Below are 22,234 nucleotides of genomic sequence, written 5' to 3'. Positions count from 1 at the left end.
TCTCACAACAGACTAACATGATAAAAGAAAAAAATGTGGGAAGAATTACTTCAAAAAGAAAACAAAGCAAACTGACAAGAGTCCATAGGATGATGATATCAATGAGAGTTTTCCTTTACCTTTCAATTATTCAATAAATGTATTATTATAATACAGAGGAATATCCAAATACTACAAGGCATGCTTAGTTACTGCATTAACATTTACCCTCTCAGAGACAAGGAAAAGACATGATGAGTAATATATACAAATAACTTTATTGTTTTTAAAGATATATACTAGTGTATCTGTGAGTTAGGTGCACTACCCATGTCCAGTAGAGGAAAGGTTACAAAAGATATGTAAGAAATATGCACACAGAAATTATGGTAGGGAGAATGTCCTTTTGTAAATAACAAGTGCATTCCATATAAATGAGAGGGCTTCCATAGTATTTTAAGATTCAAGAACCTCCCATGGTGCTGAGGTATAGTGACGGACAAGGAATGTGCCAGCTTCTTTCTTGTCCACTATTCACTGAAGTCTCATTCGTTTTTCAGGGGGACCTTTGGTGCTCACAGTCTGCTGAACATTCTTTGCACTCTCCTTCTCCTCAGATTTCACAGTTTCTGGGAGAGGTTCTGCCTCTTTCTTTGTCTGATCCACTAGACATCAAAAGCAGGTATTTTGACAAAACAAATGAAGGTGGAAGGAAGACATAAATTTAAACAGTGGTTAGTATCAATGGTTTACTATTTAAATTCATTTTTAATTGTTTATCAAGTTGAATAGTTACTTGTTTCACCACACAAACATATTTTAAAATTCATTTATAAACCTAAAAATTCATTAGCTCAAAGACATTTATAATGCTAGGCTAACATGTGGTATTAAAATAAGACATCAAGTGTGAACAAGCCACAAAAATTGATTCTATGGCAACTTACCAGACAGTTAACATTAAGTCACTGTGGCTTCTTTGCTCTTCCCATTATTTCTACCTAAACTCTACTTTTTAATGCTAGTCTTGATACCACAAAAACACTAAGTGTTGGCAATTCAAGAGTTCAAAGGTTAGGGGTGACAAACTATAATGGGACAGCCTAAAAGAATAAAATAACCACAGCTCATTTCACATGCCGCTGCTGTTAGGACATTACAAGCTGCTTGATCTTACTTCAAGTTTACTAAGAACAGCAGATGACCATACCTGGGACAGGCTTTTCTCCAGACTTTTGCTAGGATTTGAAAAATAAAAAATGGGGGAGGGAAAAGGAAAAGTCAAGTTAATAGTGTTTCTTCTGGATCTTATAGTTTTAAATGACACACTTATGTAACTGCATTGTAAAATGACTTCATAAAGGCCAATTACCATTCATGTACCATAAAAAGTAAGTTTGTCATTTTTTATTCTTTATACCCTTCATTTCAGAAAAGACACAAATCTAAAACCAGAAGTCAGCCATAAAAATGATGTGAACCTAACAAGCTGTGTGCCCTCCCAAAAAGACTAGAGTAAAAAGAGTAGTCACATAGAATCCAATGAAAAGAAATAAAAGAGCCACCAAACCTTCTGAGACTTACCTGCTCAGAGGATATGAACTAAAAGAAAGGATAATGAAGCCAGGAGTGGTTTAATCCCAACACTTGGGAGGCAGAGGCAGGTGAACCTCTGTGAGTTTGAGGCCAGCCTGGTTTACAGAGTGAGTTCTGTAGATAAAGTCTTTGATTTTTTAAGTATGGCAGGCATGGAAACAAAGACAGGAAAAGATTTCTCTCCCCCAAAGATTTATTTTTATATGTATGGGTATTTTGCTGCATATTTGTCTAAGTACCTTGTGTATGCCTGGTGCCCACGGAGCCAGAAGAGGAGGTCAAACCCTTTGGAACTAGAGTTACAGATGGTTGTGAGCTGTTTTAAGTGGGTGATGGGAACAAAACCTAGATCCTCTAAAAAGCAGCTGAGCCATCTCTCCAACCCAGCTGGATCAGTAGTTTAAGATCATGTACTGCTCTTGCAGAGGAACTAAATTTGGTTCCAGCACCGGCATAGGGCAGCTTATAACTGTGGACTTCCAGCTCAAGCGGATCAGGTGCCCTGTTTTGGCTCCTGTAAGTACTGTATTCACATACACATAATTTAAAAAAATAACTTAAAAAATGATCTTAAGAAGTACATTAAAATGAAACTTTAGGGGCCTGGGAGATGACTTAGCAGGTAAAGGCACTTGCCACCAAAGTCTGACTATCTACTACCTGAGTTTGATCCCTAAGAACCCACATTGTGGAACATAGCCACACTAAAATAAACAATTCTTGCCCTCAACATGGAACAAAAATTTCCACATAAAACCTGACAAAAAGAGTATTTTAAAAACAAAAGAACAAAGTCAAGCACAGCTTCTTGGTAGCAGCATTTTCTCAGGTGGGCACTGTTTGCTAGGGGCAAGCAGAGGCTCGTGGATCCTTTAAGAGAGGCTTCCTGACTCAGCATTAGTGGCAAAAACTGTACCAAACAATTAAATGATGTTTATGAGCAGCTGGCGGGCATGCTTCTTGGTGGAGGCATGGATCTAGAAATTCCACAGAGTTGTGGCAATAAGCATGCTCCCACCAGTACTCCACCTTGAAGCAACTCTCAGAAAGACAAGGAATAGGGTGGGGCCAGCCGCTTTAATCTTAGCCATGATGTTTAACAGATAAAAGACTCGTGGCCAGAAAACGGTAGAGATATACAGTAAAGACAGATTCAAAGGGAAAAAGAAAAACCTCTAAACAGTTTACAGTGTGTTTAAAAATATATGTAGGCTTGGGAAAGAAAAGAAAAGGGATAGAGAAAGTCCTAAAAAAGAAATAGAGTAGCTGTGTGTGGTGGCACACACCTTTAATCCAAATACTCTGGAGGCAGAAGCAGGCAGATCTCTGTGATTTCAAGGCCAGCCTGGTTTACAGAGTGAATTCCAGGACAACGAAAGTTACACAGGAAAACCCTGTCTTAAAAAAACAAAACGTAAAAGAATAGAGTAATAAAAAAAAAAGCCATATTTATCTGGAAAATATACAGAGAGTCTGGACACTGTATGTTATTGTGTTGTCTTTAAATTGTTTGATTGCTGAGAAAAGAGCAACAGCTGCTAAAAGACATTTGATTATAAATGCTGCTGGATTAATCCAACATATATTTTGAAAATACCGTGACTTCAAAATGTAAGTCTAAGGACAGGTAACTCTGAAAATGAAGTTCTGCTTTTGTTTCCACAGAAAATGAAAAGTTGTGGATTCCTTCCAGACTAATATGGTTTGGTCAAGCAAGACCCCTGAAGCAGTGGCCCAGGTGATCCAACATCCAAAACAGCTGAAAGATGTAGCCTCAAACTACTACAGCCAGGATTTGGCCAGGTTTCTGGGTTTTCTCAGGATCCCCTTGCTACTGACAGCACCCCAAACAGCAGGAAGCAGTTTGGAGAGAACTACTCCCAAATTCCCAAATATTGTTTAATAAGGTTTGCTTTCATTTAAACGGGGTTGGTTAGAAATGGTTAATGATCACTGTCAATTTCTTTTTAAAGGAAAAAAAAAAAGGATTATGATATTGAAATGTATACTTTGCATTAGTATGGATTTTGGTTTATTGATACAAATTTAAAGTCAATTTTGTTTTATGTATATTTCTACTCTTGTTTAGATATTATGTTTATACAGCTCTTTTAAAAAGCGTATAATTAAGTACAGATTATAGTCATCTATAATAGTCAAAACTCATAGTTACATTGGTTAGGTTTTCTAGATATACAGAAATATATTTCAAATGAGCAAGGATTCTTCAAAACCTTTCAAAGACCTACACAATATGGCATTTAAAATGGCTTATTAGGGTTTTTCATGACAGTGAGACACAACTGCTCCTGGCAACACCAATTGAGCCAGAGAAGAAGATGGGCATTGAAGAAACTCATTACGGAATTTGCCTTCGACACAGCAAGACTAACCATTTGGGCAACAAATTGCTCTTCCCTGGACTGTTTGACTATATGCTGTATAAACTAGACATGCAGGACCCACAGGAAAGTGACTGCTGAACTTAGCAAAACAAGATGGAACAGTTCTTCCAGGTTCGTGCTTCATGGAAGAGTATGCCAGACATTCTGCAGGACACAGAGAAGAACGGCAAACTGCCAATACAGGTGGTCTGCAGGACACAGAGAAGAATGGCAAACTGCCAATACAGGTGGGGATAGTTTCAAATTTCCTTTGTCAATGAGAGTCTACCAGACACTCTAGGTCTGTAGGCTGAAGATGGATACTGCAACATTACAGAACTTTGGCAGCAAGATGTCTCTGTCAATGCTTACGGTTTTTCTTAGTTATGGTAAAAGATAAGTTACACATAAAACTTTAGACTTACAAAGATAGGATAGATGACAGAATATTTTAAATTCTGCCAAATGTTAATGGACTAATTATTGTTTAACTATAGTTCTTGCTTGATAACTGTTGTTATATATAATTTTACTATGTTAAAGTTAAAACATTTCTTTCTATTTAGACAGAAAAGAGATGATGGGGTATGTTCTTCTGCATATATGTTTCTCTTACTAGTTGATGAATAAAACACTGATTGGCCAGTAGCCAGGCAGCAAGTATAGGCGGGAATACCAGATGAGGAGAATTCTGGGGAGAGGATGCAGAGAGAGACCACCAGGGAAATGCCATGTAGTGACCAAAATGAGTAACATGCTGGAGCATTACCGGTAAGCCACAGCCTCATGGCAATACATAGTTTAATAGAAATGGGTTAATAATTAAGAGAGAGCTGGCCAATAAGAAGCCTGAGCCATTGGCCAAACAGCTTATAATTATTATAAGTCTCTGTATGTTTATTTGGGGCTAAATGGCTGTGGTACTAGGTGAGAAAGAAATAAACAAATGAAACTGCAAGAAAGAGTGTTGGGAACATTAAAAATCAAAGGCATTGTCAGGTCCTCTACAACAGTGAACAGTGGGGCTTTTTTTGTTTTTGTTTTTGTTTTTTTGATAGGGCTTTGTCATTTTCCCTGTCCTATTACTAAATTAAATGCTCCAAAACACCTTCTCCCTCAAAGCTCACAGTCAACTCCTTATTCTCAACCAAGGTCTCTGCATGCTAAGTTAAAATAGACCAACAAAACAATAGGACACTAATACTAATCCAATATACTTCTAGATATATCTTGGCATTCTTCTATAGACACACATACATTTAAAGTATCTATGCATATCTGTTATCCCAGAAGAAAAAGTATCCTCCTCATCCTAATGATACACAGTCATTTTTTCTAATTTAATAAGATTTTGTGTAGCAGTGTTTTGTTTGCATGTATGTCTGTTATCACATGTATGCACGGTATCCACCAAGGCCAGAAGAGGGCCTCAATATCCTGGAACTGGAGTTATAAATGGCTGTGAGCCACAATGTGAGTGCTGTAGATTGAGCCCAAGTACTATGGAAGGGCAGCCAGTAGCTCTTAATCCCTTAGCCAACTCTCCTGGCCCTGTCATGTATTTTCCAAATGTCCTTCTGAACAAAGGTACCTTCCTTAAGCCTTCTTACCTATCCACTCTACAAAAGACAAGTTTTTCTGGAATCAACTGCTCCACATTCGAACTGTCAATTGCACACTTACATACTCCACCTTCAAGTACTGTGAAAAGTTTACATTCAACAAGACCAATCAGGGCTCTTTATTATTCACTGTGCAGAAAATGGTTATTACAGAAAGCCTGACATTGCCATCCTCAGAAAGGCTTTTTTGCAGTGGTTGTGGTGATGTGGGTCTGTGATCCCAGCTACTCAGTTGAGGCAGGAGGATCACATGTTCATAATCTACCTGTGCTGGCCACCCTGGGAGACTTAGTGAGATCACATCACAAAAATAAAGAATTCAGAGGGCCAATAAAACTGCTAAGTGAGTAAAGTAAAATGCACCTACCACCAAGCCTGACCTGAGTTTGAACCCTGGAACCTACATGAGAGAGGGAGAAAATCTACTCCCGAAAGTTGTCCTACAACCTCCATTTCCCTGTATCATGACATATGCATGTCCCCTCCCCCAAGAACTACCTTACCAATAAGTTAATGTTATTTTTTTTTTTTTTTTAGGAAAAAAAAAATGGGGGGGGGGTTGCTGAGGATGTAGCTCTTCCAAGGCCTTGGGTTCAACCCACAACACTGAAAAAAAGTTACAACACAAAAAGGCCTATTTCCAAGGCTGACCCTTGGCTGGTATATATAAAGCTGAATTGTGGGAAGATTCTCCCACAATTCAAGTGGTAACACTGGTTCACTATCCATAGGCTACACACATAATGTAGTTTATGCCAAAGATCTGCTTTCTTTCAGAGACTGTGGGATTTTGTTATGTGCTTGACAGAAGCATCAATATATGATTTAGTTCTAAGTTTCTAAAAATTTTCCCAGGCAGAAATATTCATGTTGGTGCATCTTTTTTGTTGGAGAAAAAATTCATGCTCTATAGCCTGTTAAAATGAAGGGAAAAAGACAAGGAAACCTGCATACAGAACACAGACCCCTCCAGACTTTATTGTGCCTTTTCCCCTAGGACCTGACTATATATTCTTCTTTTTTAATGCATAGCAGGGTTTTGCTTGAATGTATGTCTTTGCACTGCATGTACACCTGATGCCTGCAGAAGCAAAAAGAGGGCATTGGAGCCCTCTGGAACTAGAGTTACACAAAGTTGTGACCTGCCACTTGAGTGCTGGGAATTCAACCTGGACCCTCTGTGAGAGGAGCAGGTTCACTTAACCACTGAGCTACCTCTCCAATCCTTGGCTGTATATTCTCATTATATCACACTGTAATAAATTTCTACCAAGTAAAACCACATGAATATCTTTCTAACAAATTACCATATATGGGGGTAGTCACAGACACCCCACAAACTGCCACATATCATGAACATATCAAGATTTAAATATATCTGAAATAATTATTTTTTATTTTTCAACAGGAAAAGGAACAGACAGGGTAACATTGAAGGCAATGAAAATTTTGAGATTTTTGTACTGCTAGTTCTGAACCCACTTGAACTGATATCCTAGGTTCCAGCACACACTGACTAATCTTTCCTAGTAAATACTGCCAATCAACTAACAGACTATGCTATGAGAAGGGTAAACAAAATAGGAATGCCTTTAATCAAATGTAACCAGTCTTAAATCTAATGGGAGGCATATCCTATAATACCCTAGCAGCTTCCAGATCAAAACCAAAAACCGCTGAAAAGAAATTCATCATAAAAGACATAAGGACCTGAACCCCCATCCTCACATTAGTATCAGTGTAACATCCAGTAGTACCAAGAATTAAGACATGGAAAGGAGGCTTCAAAGATTGATGAAGACACCTCACACATTCACCTGTGCTAACAGTACTATAGAAAAACCACACTTAGGCATCAGAAGTCCAACTGTTCAATACCATGTCTAAGTAGGAGCATACCGGGAGCTCCAAGCCGCTGGGCAACTCTGGATAGCATCTACTCCTATAGGCCCAAGAAGGAAGAATCCTAGCAGTTCCAGAGAAGCCATCTTTTCCTGCATCTATTACAGAGGTGGATGTACTGGCTTCACTATTTAGCTTTTGGCTCTTGGGTGGCTAAAACAAATACTGGATTCAAAAAACAGCAATTCTCATGTATCTATTGCTACCTTTAAAAGAAAAACCTAATTGAAATGCTATGAAAGGTATAGTTGGTTTAATCACATAACAGGGAGTTAGAAGATACAAAAGATGAGCACTGGGATCATAATGTGTTTACTTTTAAACTAGTCCCTCTATTTTTATGTATTTATTTTAATTGCTATAACTCTGTACAAGATAAAGCTTTTCTTGTATTAAGAGTCAAGGCTGTCTTTACGTTTCTCCAATGTCTAGCCTCTCTCACTAGATGGCTTAGCAGCTATGAGCACTGGCTGATCTTACAAACAACCTGGGTTTGGTCCCCAGCACCCAGATAGAGGCTCACAACAGTCTGTTCAAGAGCATTCAATGCCCTCTTCTGTCCTCCAAAGGCACCACATACACATGTGATGCACAAGCAAAACTATACACACCAAACAAACAAACAAACAAACAATTTTGAGGGGGACCCTCCAGGCTTCTCTAAAAACTATGTAACAGATACTTTAAAATTTAATCTTACTTTTTTTTGGTGCAAGGGTTTTTTTTTGTTTATATGTGTATGTTTTGTTTATATGTATGTCTATGCAGAGGCCAAAAGAGAGTCTCAGATGTTTGTAAGCTGCCACATGGGTGCTGGGATCGATCCCAGGTCCTTTGGAAGATCAGGCAGTACTCTTGTATGTACATGTGTAGATACCCATGGAGGTCAGAAGACAGTATCTGACCCCATGGAACTGGAGTTACAGGTGGTTATGATGTGGTGCTAGAAACTAAGCTTAGGTCATCTGAAAGAGAATCATGTCTGTCTAATGGTTAATGTGCCGGACAGCACAGATCTAGATGTTCTTCCCCCAGGCTATGCAGTAGAGATGGTGAACTCACAGAATAAATGATAATACACCTCACCTCAAACAGCCCAGAGCAGTTTTCCAGCACGTATCACACACATCTAACTCATGTTTCCCCTTGTTCTACCTTCAAGAACAGTTCATGAAATTTCTTTAAGCTAGCTTTCTGATCTCATATTCCAAGCTGTGTCTCTTCACTACCACATAACCATTATAGTAACATCCTTCACTATTTCAGAGTCAGACAGGGAAAAGGGGGCTTGTTCTTAAGTCATTTTATGGTGTTTAAAAAAAAAAGTACTCAACTTAAAACTACCTTTAAGATTCCCTCAAATCCTTTGTAACAACAATAAACATGCCTGTGAGAGTACACATTTCTGTAAAGGTCCAGAATAACTGACACTAATCATGACGCTAACATGGTCACACACTGCATTTCTCAGCTGCTTCACTTCAAAAGCTCACGTGGTAGAATGGCAGGTGGATCTGCTGCTAGACTACTTCTAAATCATTAGGTGGCATTACAAATCTTTAACATAGTTACAAGAGAACTATTACTACCTCTGCTTCCTCTCTCCATCATGCCAAGCACTCTACTACTTTCTACTCCTTCTGCTAAGTCTTCACCCACTAACCATTTAAGAGCCTACATATGTTATATATCAGGCTGGAAATGCAGCATGTAGAAGAGAAAGCATAAGCTTCATATTCTAGGTTTGTTACAACCTGTTATGCTTTCAGCAACCTTATGAATGAGAAAATTATCTAAACACAGACCTCAATGCTCCTACAGATTCAATAGGGAACAGAGAACAATGCTGAATCCATTCCTTTTAGTCATTACCTCCACTAAGTCCTTTTAAACTTTTCCTCTCATTCAGGGGTAATTTTTTAGCTAATAAGGAAAACCAATATTTTTAAATTACACCTAAAAGACTTTCTATTTAAGAGTGTGTCAAATCAAAATTCACATTCTCATTACCTGAACAAATTTGGGTGGGAATTTTTGTCTGAGGTCAACAAGTAAAGCATCCACACGCTGTCTCTGAAAAATAGAGCTTGGTTCTTCTTTCCTTTTGGCTTTAGGTTTGACTTTATCTATTAAAATATAAAATCCAAATCAACATACTGAACATACTCAAACCATTATTTTAATGACATCTTTACTAAGAAAATTCTTCAATTATAACACAACAAATACATAAAAGGAGTTCCTAACTCTCCTTTACAAAGGATGTTAAATTCTAACATTTCAAAAGATGACACACCCGTCTCTTAAAGATATTTCGGTTTCAGTGTGTAACCCTGATGGACAAACAGTTCTGAGTCTAACATTCTTCATAATTGCCTAAATCATAATACATGTTTTTCGACTGAAATTACTTTTGAGTATTTTAAGTGCAACTCAATGGTCCTTTCTGTACAAGCTACTGAGGACAAATAGAAAAGACAAGTTTTAGTTACTATGCACTGTTAGAAAGACAGTAATTAAACCAGGCAAGAGAATCAGGAGTTCAAGATCATCCTTGGCTATGTAGCAAGCTCAAGGTTGACCCACCTAGACTACACAAGATCTGTCTCAAAAGACTGCAATTAGCCAAGGATGGTGCTCCATATCTCTGTTCATCTTAGCACCTGGGAGGAGAAGGCCAGGAGAATTACAGGCTCAAGGACAGCCTTGGCTCCAGATGGAAAGATTCTCTAAAACACATTCATTTATTCATTCCCATTCTCTCTCTAAGAAAAAAGCTAAAATTTGTGTTGAGGGGAAGAATTACAAAACAAGATCATGCAAGCATAAAAAAGTATATGAAAGAAATTCTGAAGTTACTCACATATGGGATTTGCTTTGGGAGGGGGAACAGAGGTAGGGGATGGATGTAGGTACTGTCTCTACTGGAAGGATTCCAAGTGACATGCTCTAGACATCATAAGGAGGGTACACTTGCCCCTGGGTCAGCTTTACTCCACTAAAGCACACTTTCCTACATCAAAAGTACTGCCTGCACCTAATATTTAGAATCAAAGTAACTTATCTGAAAGGCTACTAGACAGTTGTGAATTCTATATAAAGGCCATTTTTCCTACACTTTAATTATTCTCAAAAAAAAGAAAATACACTGATATAGACACAATTCTGGACATAGGTTTTTTGTAAAAACATGCCAAAAAAAACAGCCATCAATAATAGCATCCATGGGAACTAAAGGACCTAGTGACATGACAGGTGCTAACATCAAAGAATCAAAGTGACCTAGGGTCAGTGAGAGGTACAGTGGACAAGGCACTGGCCATACAAGCCTAGAAACCTGAGTTTAATCCCCAAAACACACATTAAAGGTAGATGTAGCACCAATTCTAATTGGTTTTAATAATAAAAACCCAGAGTCAGATACATCGGTAAATGCTGAAAATCAGAGAAGCAGAGCAGCCAGCCATTCACTAGTTCTTACCTCAGATCAAATGAGGGATCCTGTCCCTAGGCATCCTCAGGCTGAATACTGTTTCTAAGAAACTTCAGACTGAATGCTCTGAGCCCCTGTCTCGTCCTGTCTTGTATTCCTCTCTCTGCCCACCCATATCATTCCTGTCTCCACCTCCCTAGTGTGAGAATTAAAAACATGGGATCCAAAGTGCTGGGATCAAAGGTGTGAGCTCTGTTTCTCTTTGAGACTGGATCAATCTAGTGTATCCCAGGGTGGCCTTGAACTCACAGAGATCCTTCTGCCTCTGTCTCCCAAGTGCTGAGATTAAAGGTGTGTGCCAACACTGCCTGGCCTCTATGGCTAACTAGTGGCTTATCTCCACACTTTGATCTTCAGGCAAGCTTTATTTGTTAGATCACAAACAAAATATCACCACAGATGGATGCAGAAAACCAACTCGAGAGTTGTCTTCTGACATCACACACACACACACACACACACACACACACACACACACACACACACACACAAAATGTCAAAAGACAGCCAGCAAAGAACCTAATCAACTAGGGATATAACTTGGGAGTAAAGTGCTTGCCTAGCATGCCTAAGGCCCTGCGTTTAATCCTTAACATGGGGAGGGGGGGGAGGAAACCACAGCCTGGCCATCTGAAAAAAGGGCACCAAGAGTAGTATCTCATCTCCTAACTTTAAAGACTACAGAGCTGAACAGCTTCAAATTCCAAGCCAAGCCAAGATGAAAAAAAAAAAAAAAAACCTTTGATCATTCATCACCAAGGTTTCTCCTCTTTATGTTCCAAATAATTTAAAACTTTTGTATCTTCTTTACAAAACTTATGGACATGTGACCTCATGGGCAAAACAACTGTTCTGATGTTACTATTACTGCACCCATGACAAGAACACAGCGGCAGTGATACTATCATATGAGAAACTAAAACTTATCTCAGTAACATCACAAGCCCTGGAGCTGCATCTTCAGAGTATCAGACTGTTTTGGGAGAGCCTAGGCCCTCTACTTACCTTGCTCTTCATGATCTTTAAAGTGCCACCAATACCCTTTGGAAGGATGATATCGACAGTATGACATAGCTTCATCAAAAGCTGACTGAATACCATGCACTGCAGTAAGCTTGTAAAACAAAACAAAAATCAACAAATTCTAAATCTCTCATGAGGTAAAATGTCCTAAGGAAATATAAATTATTATATATGCAAAGATAAAAATTTCCTGGTCTCAGAATCTACATTACCATTTGACTGGAGTTGTAATCACCCCGGTATTTGCAAGGGATTAGTTTCACACTCACACCCCTTATATAAATTAGCATTTTTGTGTAAACTATGAATTCTCTCCAATATTCCTTAAATCATCTTTAGATTACTTACAAGACCTAACATAATATAAGCACTATACAGACAGCTGTTACAATGTATTATTTAGGGAATAATAAAAAGGGCAACAAAAGCATAATACAGATGCATTTCTTTTTCCAAGGGTTTTATCCATATTACTAATGATGTGGAGCCTGTAGCTCTTCAGAATCTATATATTAGCACTGACTTGACACAGAGTATCAGTGCTCAAAATCCTCCAACAGTCAACATTTTATACCAGCTTAAACAAAACAGAAGAGCTCCTACTTGAGTCTCAGAGCAGGATATCTCAATTAAGTCTGCTTTAATGTTCAAAGAATGTAAAATAAATAAATAAATAAATAAATAAATAAATAAATAAATAAATAAATAAACAAATAAACAAACAAAAAAACTAGGCGTGCTGGCACATATCTGGAATCTCAGGACTTGGGAGATGGAAGCAGGAGTACCAGGGTTTGAGGTCATCTTCAGATACAAGAGTCCAAGGCTACTGTCTTAAGATATAAAAAAAAAAAAGGAAGAAGTGGGAGGAGAGGGGAAGGAGAGGGGAGGGAAGGGAAGAAGGGAGGAAGGAAGGGAGGGAGGGAGGGAAGGAAGAAGGGAGGGTATGAAGGAGGGTGTAAACACATACCACTCTGGAGTTTATAACAGATCCCAAGTCTGGTGCCTGATAGATGACTCCAGCAATGATATAGTAATCAGCCAATGGGATAACTAAAACAGGAGAAAATGCTTATAAACACATCTTGGACACAAATGTTAAAAAAATATTTTTTTCATACAATAAACAACTAAACTCAGGCACTTCATATGTGGAACTTTAAGGGAAGGTCTGGAAATTTCTCTACAAGTAACCAGTATAGGAAAGCAGTCACACTGTTTGTTTATATGTTACCTAGGTTGTTAACAGTTGAGTAGTTCTATCCACAAAGCCTAAAGTTTTCTCTCTGCCCTTTGCAGAAAATGTACACCAGTTCTTACCCAAAGCAGGGCAGAGCTTCTCAAACCCCAGGCAGATCTGAATCAAGTTTAATGAGTTCAGTGCATCTTAAGATTACTTAAATGTGAGTCTAACTAGGTCCATATATAGGTATACATAGCATATTTCAATGTACTAAGCAATGCCAATGCTGTCACTCAACCAAACTAAAATGTAAAACTGAAGAACATGAGAGGTTTGGAGAACAGAGTGAAGATATCTGATGCACTACACTTACCTTTGAGTTCCAGGACTGAGCCCTAAGGACAAAGATAACTACTACCATCTTTTGTCATTACTATATCCTAAATGTTCTCAAGTAGCCTTGCTTATTATCTACAGTTCTCTTTTTCTCTATAGAGACTCTAGACCTCTCATTGTGAAATAAGATTTGGATTCTAAATTGTAACAATCTTTGGCAAGTGATTCTCTGATATTGAAAGGATCCAAGGAAAAGGATGTTCCCCAAGTAACTTTATGTAGAGCACCTACTAGAGAGATGTCTCTCAGCAAAACCACCCTAGCTTCTACTTTGAATAATCTCTTCTTCAATGAGACACTTCGCAAAATCTTGGCTTGATCCCAAGGTGTCTTGAAGTGCCAGTCATTGCTAAAGTACATGCCTTAGCTCTCTAGTTCAAAAATCAAATCTGTACCTATGACAGGAACACAGGGGCAGTAATACAAAACCCCAGTAAGATTTGTGGTTGAATGTGTCACTTAAAGATACTCAGTGAACCCTCTATGAATTTAATAAAACTATATAGGCCATGTATTTTATAAAGTATTAACTCAGAGACCAAGAGATGAAAGTTATTCAGGAGGCTCAAGTGGGAACTCAACTATGCTCACAGGAAGAGGTGAACTATCTATCTGATTTCCAGAGTTTTTAATATACTTCTTAATTGTAGCTATACCTGCCTGCCCAACCAAAATATACACCATGAATACAGGGGAAAACTGGTTCCTACTGAAAGTCCTCAATTCTAGTGGGCAGAAAATCCCTAGGTGACCAGTCCTCAAAAATATCCTTACGTTCAGAATTTCAAATGGCTTCCTGGAGTAGAAATATGTATGTATGTATGTATGTATGTATGTATGTATGATGGGTTCATCTCATGCTGACTAGAAGGCACATTTAGTATAGATCCTCAGAAGATGTCAAGTCCTACAAATGTCTTTTCCTGTGATTTGTCTGTCTATGTATCCTTACTGGGCAGCTTCTGGCCATGAGTACAATAGATGCTCAGTCTGATGAGTACACCCCTAACAAGTACTGGACATATATGTAGTTTATGGAACCTAGAGAAACAGAACTCGATGCAAACAAACAAACAAACAAACAAGGAGTAACATACCAGTTCCTAAATGGTATGCCAAAACCCCTTATTTAAAAACAGAATAAAGCACACAGGTCAGGAAGTAAATGAATTATGGTGTTTTGTACATTTTACCTTGAGCAGGAGACTGCCGCTGTTGCTTTCTAATGATGAAAAGAATGGGCTCTTGAGCATGTAAAAGGATGTATTCAACTCCAACCATCTGACTGAAATGGAGACATACAGAGATCTATGAATGATTCCCAAAACTCTGCAGGACACTTAAATTACCAAATAAATTGCAACAGCAGTATAAAAGGGGAACAAAAACTGCTTATGGTTAACATTAAAAGTTGGCTATTGAATAAAACCAGCTATTTTTCCAGACATTTGGTATATAGATTAAAATGTGGTTTTTAAACAAATTTATACATTCATAAAATTTATAAAAATTCACGAATTTAAATTTGGTCTAGTAAGATTATGCTTAAAACTACAGTAAGTTAGCCGTTGGTGGCGCACGCCTTTAATCCCAGCACTTGGGAGGCAGAGGCAGGCGGATCTCTGTGAGTTCGAGGCCAGCCTGATCTACAGAGAGTGCCAGGATAGGCTCCAAAGCTACACAGAGAAACCCTGTCTTGAAAAACCAAAAAAAAAAAAAAAAGGAAAAAAAAAACTACAATAAATTACCTTTAACAGTTATAGTTACCTCATAGCAAAAGCTATTTAAAATACAGAAACTAAACTCTATAAAACCACTGAGCCTAAAACTTTTGGTTTTCCTTCCAAACGTCAACTGTGATGGTCACAGGCAAAAGGACAGATCATTGCAAAATCTCTACTTGGCAAAGATGCTACCTTCTTAAAACTTACTTCAAGTGCTCTAATGTTAGCCTCTGCATCTTGACCACTTCATTATTACATGTCCTGTCATAAAAAGGATTGCTTCTTTCTGAAAAGTAATCCAGGACACTACCACTGTTCAAAATGGGAATCCAAGAGCTGTCAACCCAAGAGATTCCCAACAGATTATCTATAGGAAAGAAATAAAAGAATTAGGAACAGTAAATAACCTAATCCAGTAAATATATACTATATACTGTGAAGTAATGACATAGATTCTGCCCTAAGTACTCTTATATTTTTGGTTGTGAGCCTAGCTTTAACAGCTGAGCCATCTTCTCTCCACCCCAGGCCTATGTACTCTTAACGGAAGAGAGAAATATGAAAAAGGAACACAGTAAGGACTATAGTAACGTTAGGGATAAATTAATCACAAAAGCACAAATAGGGGAACAAAACACTTTACAGAAGAAATATAAATTATTTTTCATGAGGCAGAAGGTGGTTTTTGCAGTGTGTTAAAGAAGGCGGCTCACCGTGAAGAAAAGAAGGGTAAACTATTTCCCAGCAGAAAAAACTCATACAAAAAGGTACAAAAAGATAAAATATATTGTTTATATTTTTTAATTTTGAATAGTTTGATTGGATAAAGAACCGTTAAGATTTGAGATCTAGACAGATCTTTTTAAAGACTAGAAATCCAAAGTTTTTAAATGCTGACAACTGATACAAAATTTTACAAATACACCCACAACCACGGTTTACAGATCCTTCCATTGGAAGGCAAAGAATGCTAGGGAGACTCTACTATAGACAGGAGGTTAATGATGTAAAAGCTAAGGGGCAAATGGTGAGTAACATCCCCTTTTTACAGCCATACCAGTTCAGACTCAGGGTCTAATTAAATCTTAATTTTTAAGAAGACATGGTTAGGGACTGGAGAGATGGCTCAGAGGTTAAGAGCACTGGCTGCTCTTCCAGAGGTCCTGAGTTCAATTCCCAGCAACCACATGGTGGCTCACAACCATTTATAATAGGATCTGATTTCCTCTTCTGGCCTGCAGGCACACATGTGGACAGTGTACTCGTACCTAAAAAAAATAATTAAATCAAACAAAAAAAAGGGAATCTTCATTTCAAAAAAAAAATAAAAAGACATGGCTAGATCCAAAAATAGTGATGAGGACCTTCAGGCCATAGCACTCTGGGAGGCTAAGACAGGAGGATCAACAGATTGAGGCCAGCTTGAGCTACATATGATCCTGTCTCAAAAGACATGGTGAATTAGTTTTCTACAACTAATGAGTTTTATTTTTGTGATGATGTTTAAGTCTGTGATGATGATGTTTAAGATCAGCGCCTACTAAAGTTAAACACCACTAGAGTTAAATTATAACCATCATCATGCTTATGTGATACTGGCTGTAAAGCTTCACCTCTTCTATACAGCTACTCTGGGCATCTCTGAAGAAGTCAGATCTAATTCAAGGTGACAAGTAATTCCATGAAAAATCAATCAAATGCAAAAAAAGTTGCTACATGTAAAATAAAATAAAAAATAATAAATTGTGCTTTATGCGTTCTAAAATAAAGGAGACAAACCGATGAAGTATGTTAACAAAAATAATACCAACCCTCTCTCTCCCTCTCCATATATATGTGTATATACATATATATATATACATATATATATATATATGTGATGTATGTATGTATGTATGTATATATGGATAAAGTCATAGCCAAAATTACAAAAACAGAAAATAATGTTTTCAGGAAAAGATATCTTTTCTAATGAAAAGCAGCAAAGGGGAATCTCTAGTTCTACTAACAATTTTATTTACTGTAAAACATTCATTTTTTAGCTATTTTAGGAAATTGACTTTTTTTTCTTTAAAAAAAAAGTTTCTAACTCCTTATCTTTATATCATTTACCAGGCATAATCATTTCATGCTCATATCTATTAACTAACAGTAGGTAGGTAAGATCTTAAATTACACATACAACAATGCAACATTATGTGTGTTAAATGCCTGGCACACTGTAACTCAATAAATGTTAACTGTGACAGTGGGAGAGGTGGTCTTTTCTCCTCTCTCATGGCAATTTTAATATACTGTTATTAATAATTCTCATATCATAACCATAAACACAGAAATGTGCTCCGATTAAGTTGTGAGTTTTTATTCATCAGGAAAATACTCATCAAATGCTTACAATTCATGACTTAAGACCAAGGCAAGTATGATTTACTCTATTAATCACAGATCTTTATCAATCAGTTTAAACAGCCTCGTGTATCCAAAAGCATTTATCTACAAAATATTTAACTGGAATGAAAAGTAGTCTCTGGCTGGAAAAAAAAAAAAGTGTATTTGTCCCACTTCAAGATAACCTGTGGTCACACATTATAAATAGAACTACTAACAAATCAAGCAGATTCAACCACTTCTCACTAATGCAGTTATCACCTTTTTCCAAGGTATCTACAATTTTCATCCATTCCAGAAAAGTCATCCTGGTTTTTGAAACTCTACCCTTGTCTCCCTACACTACTCTCAGCAGTGAAAAATGATCTAAAAAACAAATATATAAATTAAAAGAAAGACAGAACATGCCATCCCCATTGACCAAAACTCTACAGTAGCTTTCTGTCTTACTCAGAGGAGGTAAACCTTACCCTAGCCTATAATACTTCTCTAATTTATCTTTCCACATCTTCTCACTCACTTCTGGCTACCCCAGAATCTCTGTTATTCTGCTAAATGTCAAACACATTACAATGATGCTAACAAATCCAAACGAGTAAAACACTGAAAATTGTCAAATAAATCAAATACGGTATCACAAACTAAATTTTTCTCTTTTAATTTAATAACAAGACAGCGTGGTGAACAGCTGTCAGTGTAGCACTCAGCAATCTCAACTGATGAACTTAGAAATTTGAAACTCTCCACAATGGAAGACAAACAGGTAAAAATGTGATCCAGGGCCAGGCGTTGGTGGTGAACGCCTTTAATCCCAGCACTCGGGAGGCAGAGGCAGGTGGATCTCTGTGAGTTCAAGGCCAGCCTGGTCTCCAGAGCGAGTGCCAGGATAGGCTCCAAAGCTACACAGTGAAACCCTGTCTCGAAAAAAACAAAAAACAAAACAAAAAACAAAAGAAGAATTAGAAGAAGAAGAAGAAGAAGAAGAAGAAGAAGAAGAAGAAGAAGAAGAAGAAGAAGAAGAAGAAGAAGTGATCCAGATATACTGACGACTATACACAAGCTAGCTGGAACCTCAGTTCACCTAAGATAGCAAAAGATATCTCGAACACTTAAAAGAAAAAATGAAACATGCTCATTCAAGTAGCCCTAATTAACTAAACTCAACACACACACACACACACACACACGTATGTGATGAAATGGTTGGGAAAACAAAAGAGGGTAATTGGTGGTGCATATGATCAAAACACATTATATGCTTGTATAAAATTGTCAAGAAGAAAAACGAAATACATACAAACAAAACAAACATGCTACCCGAGAACAAGAAGCATGAAGAGGTTGCATCTCAATTTACTTATTCTCTGACTCAACGAAAATGACAATACCGCTACAGTTATCGCCAAAGATAACTACTGAAAGATAAATGAAAGGTGTAACAAGCTAAAAATTAAAGCATTAGTACGAAGACTGAGGATTTTGTCAGGGCACCAGTAGGATAGGATGAGTCCTTATTTCATTCCACTTCTCTCTTCCCAAAAGCTATCCCTTCGCCCCGATATAACGCCCCAGCAGTGCGGTAGAAAAGGCCAAAACTGCTTCTAACTCTTCCGTTACGATTCCTCGTCACAATACGGGAAAACTAGACAACTATTCGTCCAATTAAAGCCTTAGGTTGTCCAGAAGCCGCTCAAAAGAACTTGAGAGACCTCACAAAAGGGTATGAAGCTGACCTCGGCGAGCTATAAACACCCAGCAAACCATAATCTGGGGGTGAGTAAGAGCGTAACATAAATTACCTCGGATATCTACCGCCGCCATAATTCCAAAAGCGCTCCAAGAGCTTCCTTCCGGCGCACAGAAAAGGTATTGACTACCGCGACGGATCAGCGGTTGCCGTCCGTACGGGAAGCAAGGAGGGCAAAAGTATTCTCGCGAAATGCGGAGGCGGGGCCGGGTGGGGAAAGATAAAGTAGGAGGAGCCTGGAGTAAGGAAAGGGCGGGACCTGTAGACCGGTGGAGTAAGAGAAAAGAGGGCAGCCTCGCAGTGGGCGCCAAAGCTGCAACTGACTGCGTCTGGAGGGACAGAGCCAGACCAAAATGTAGGCAAAGCATCAGGGCAGAACAGTGGGGAAAGCTAATTCTATTTACAGGTAAAGAGGTTGAGCAGAGTCCCGCCTCAGGCACGCCACTGATATTCCAAAATTCTCCTCTAAATCGACTTTAAGGGCTCTCACTTGTCATCCCAGGTCTCAGGAGGCAGAGCCAAGTGGATTACACAGACAGTATTTTCAAAATAATAAAAACACCTCATACAAATGAGCCGATATTTAGCAAAGAATTCAAAAGTCTTTGGCTTGCCCTGACGGCTGAGCCCATTAAAAACCTAAACCAATTAAAAACTTGAATTAGTTTATGACTAAATTTCACAAAATAGGAAGCGCTTCTGAGGTAAACTTAATACAAGATTAAGAGAAAAGGAACTCTCTGAGTAGTGTCCTAGTGCCTGCCTTCCAGGTGGTCTGGAACAGGCAGACTACAGATAGGGAACAATTCTGTGGTGTGGAGAAGGTGTAGAAAACAACAGAAGGAGTTTCTGTGTCTAGTTTGTCTTTGTAAAAGCAAAATGATGGAGACGCCTGCAAACAAGACACCCCCCCCCCAAACACTGAAGGAAGGAGCCTATATTCTCAAAACTAAATACTACCCAGCCCCCACCCCCAGCATTTAACCATAACCAACTCCTACGGGGGGAGGACCACTCATTTAATTGGGGTTTTTCCACTCATAGTCCAAAGAATAGAACATTTTAAATCTCAGTGTAATAAAAGCATACTGATTATTTACTTCAATTTTCTAACTAGGCTTTTATAGCTGAAATGATGTGGATAAAAGAAATGTTTGCAAAGAACTAGATCTTGTAGAGCAGGCTGGTCTCAAACTCACAGAGATCTGCCTACCTCTGCCTCTGGAGGGCTGGGATTAAAGGCGTGTGCTACCACTGCCCAGCTACTAAACCAGGTTTTTAAATGCAGTTTCAGCAGGAATCAGCAAGCTTTCTGTTTTGTTTCACCGGCCTTGTTTCCTTGTTTCCTTGTTTCCTTAGAAGCAGATTGGGAGAGGCTGTGAGAGAACACAAGGCAAGTATGATAAACCAGATGCATGTTAACTCAGACTAGGGAAGTCCACTGGATTTTGCAGGTAACAGGAGAAATGTGATTGAACTTTCGGTTTTAGAAAGTTGCTTTAAGGAGGATGAGTTGGAAGTATTCATAAGACTCAAATCAGGGAGTGTTTTTAGGAGGTCATTGGAAACTAAATGATGTCTCCACTAATAAAAATGATTGAACCGGGACGGAAGATAAAAAAATATTTAGGTGACAGAATTAAAGAGCAAAAGCCTGCTGAGGGAGAGGAATTAAAAGTGAGTCTTAGCATACTGATTGATAAAACGAGATGTGATTGATCCACTCAGAAATAACAACAGTGAGAAGATGAAAATGAAGAACTGTTTATTTTGTGCATTGGTTGTATTGCACATGGTATTACCTGAAAGGCATCCAATAGACCAGGGTTTCTTAGGCTTTTTGCTGTTGAGGTTTAGAGCCAATGAGCTCTTCTCCTGAAATAACAGGGAGCTGTCCTATTAATTGCTTAGTACCCAACAGAGTCTCCTTTGCAGTAGGTGCTCGGCAATATTTGTTGATTGAGCTAATGCTTGAATGAATGAACAGGTGGTTTGACAGCCTTTCAGACAATAATAAACTCCTAGAATTCAACGGTAAATGGGAATGGATTTGTGGGAAGTCCATCTTAAGGAAACGCCTCAGCCCCTCATTAGCTGCAGCCCTCTGGAGAGCAGGCCCTGCACCTCGACTAGGCATAATAGAGCTGACCTTTTTGATGGGTTGCAGGTAGGCCAGCCCCAAGGGTGTGAGCATGGGAGAGCTGGCCCCACTACTTGTCTGTTGTAGGTCAGTGTGGGTGAGAGAGAGATGCCCCCCCCCTTACCCCTTATCCCTTGCCACCTTCAGCAGGTAGGAGAGCTGGCCCCTGGGTTATGGAGAGTGGAAGAGCTGGCCCTGCACTCACCAGCAGCAGCACTCAGGAGAGCAGACCTTGCACCACACCTAGGCAGCACAATAGAGCTGAACCTGTTGATGGAGGTGAATATGGCCAGAGATTGTAAGCATGGAGATCTGGCCTGCCCCTCATCTGCCATATGGAGAAACTGCTCTCTCCCCTACCCTCGCCCCTCACCACCCGTGGCAGGTGGGCGAGCTGGCCCTGAGGTTGTGAGAGCAGGAGAACTGGTCCTGCCCCTCACAAACCGCAGCACTCAGGATAGTGACCTCTGCAACACAGTAGAGCTGACCCTGGTGGTGTAGGTGTGGGAGAGCCAGCCCTGGGGGCGTGAAAGCAGGAGAACCTGCCTCACCCCTTGCTGATTGCTGCACAGAAAGAACTAGCCAGCAAAGTGCTGGAGAGCTTGCCCTGGTGGTGAGGACAGAAGTGGTGAGCTGCCAGAACCAGTGCTATGAGTT

General features: G+C 38.9%; 1 protein-coding gene across 1 annotated transcript; it reads right to left on the bottom strand.

The window, feature by feature from the left end:
* Positions 1-363: 363 nt before the first annotated feature.
* Med6 (mediator complex subunit 6) lies at positions 364-19,631 on the bottom strand. The gene is made up of 8 exons (XM_027418422.2): positions 19,490-19,631; positions 15,510-15,669; positions 14,772-14,863; positions 12,970-13,052; positions 11,982-12,090; positions 9,494-9,609; positions 1,190-1,217; positions 364-644 (listed from the first exon to the last, which is right to left on the bottom strand). Exons 1-8 carry the CDS (start codon positions 19,509-19,511, stop codon positions 514-516), a joined length of 741 nt encoding a protein of 246 aa, XP_027274223.1. The 5' UTR covers positions 19,512-19,631; the 3' UTR covers positions 364-513.
* Positions 19,632-22,234: the final 2,603 nt, after the last annotated feature.

Source organism: Cricetulus griseus, chromosome 5, assembly GCF_003668045.3.
Source record: "Cricetulus griseus strain 17A/GY chromosome 5, alternate assembly CriGri-PICRH-1.0, whole genome shotgun sequence".
NCBI lineage: Eukaryota > Metazoa > Chordata > Mammalia > Rodentia > Cricetidae > Cricetulus > Cricetulus griseus.
This window is presented reverse-complemented; position numbering and strand designations above follow the sequence as displayed.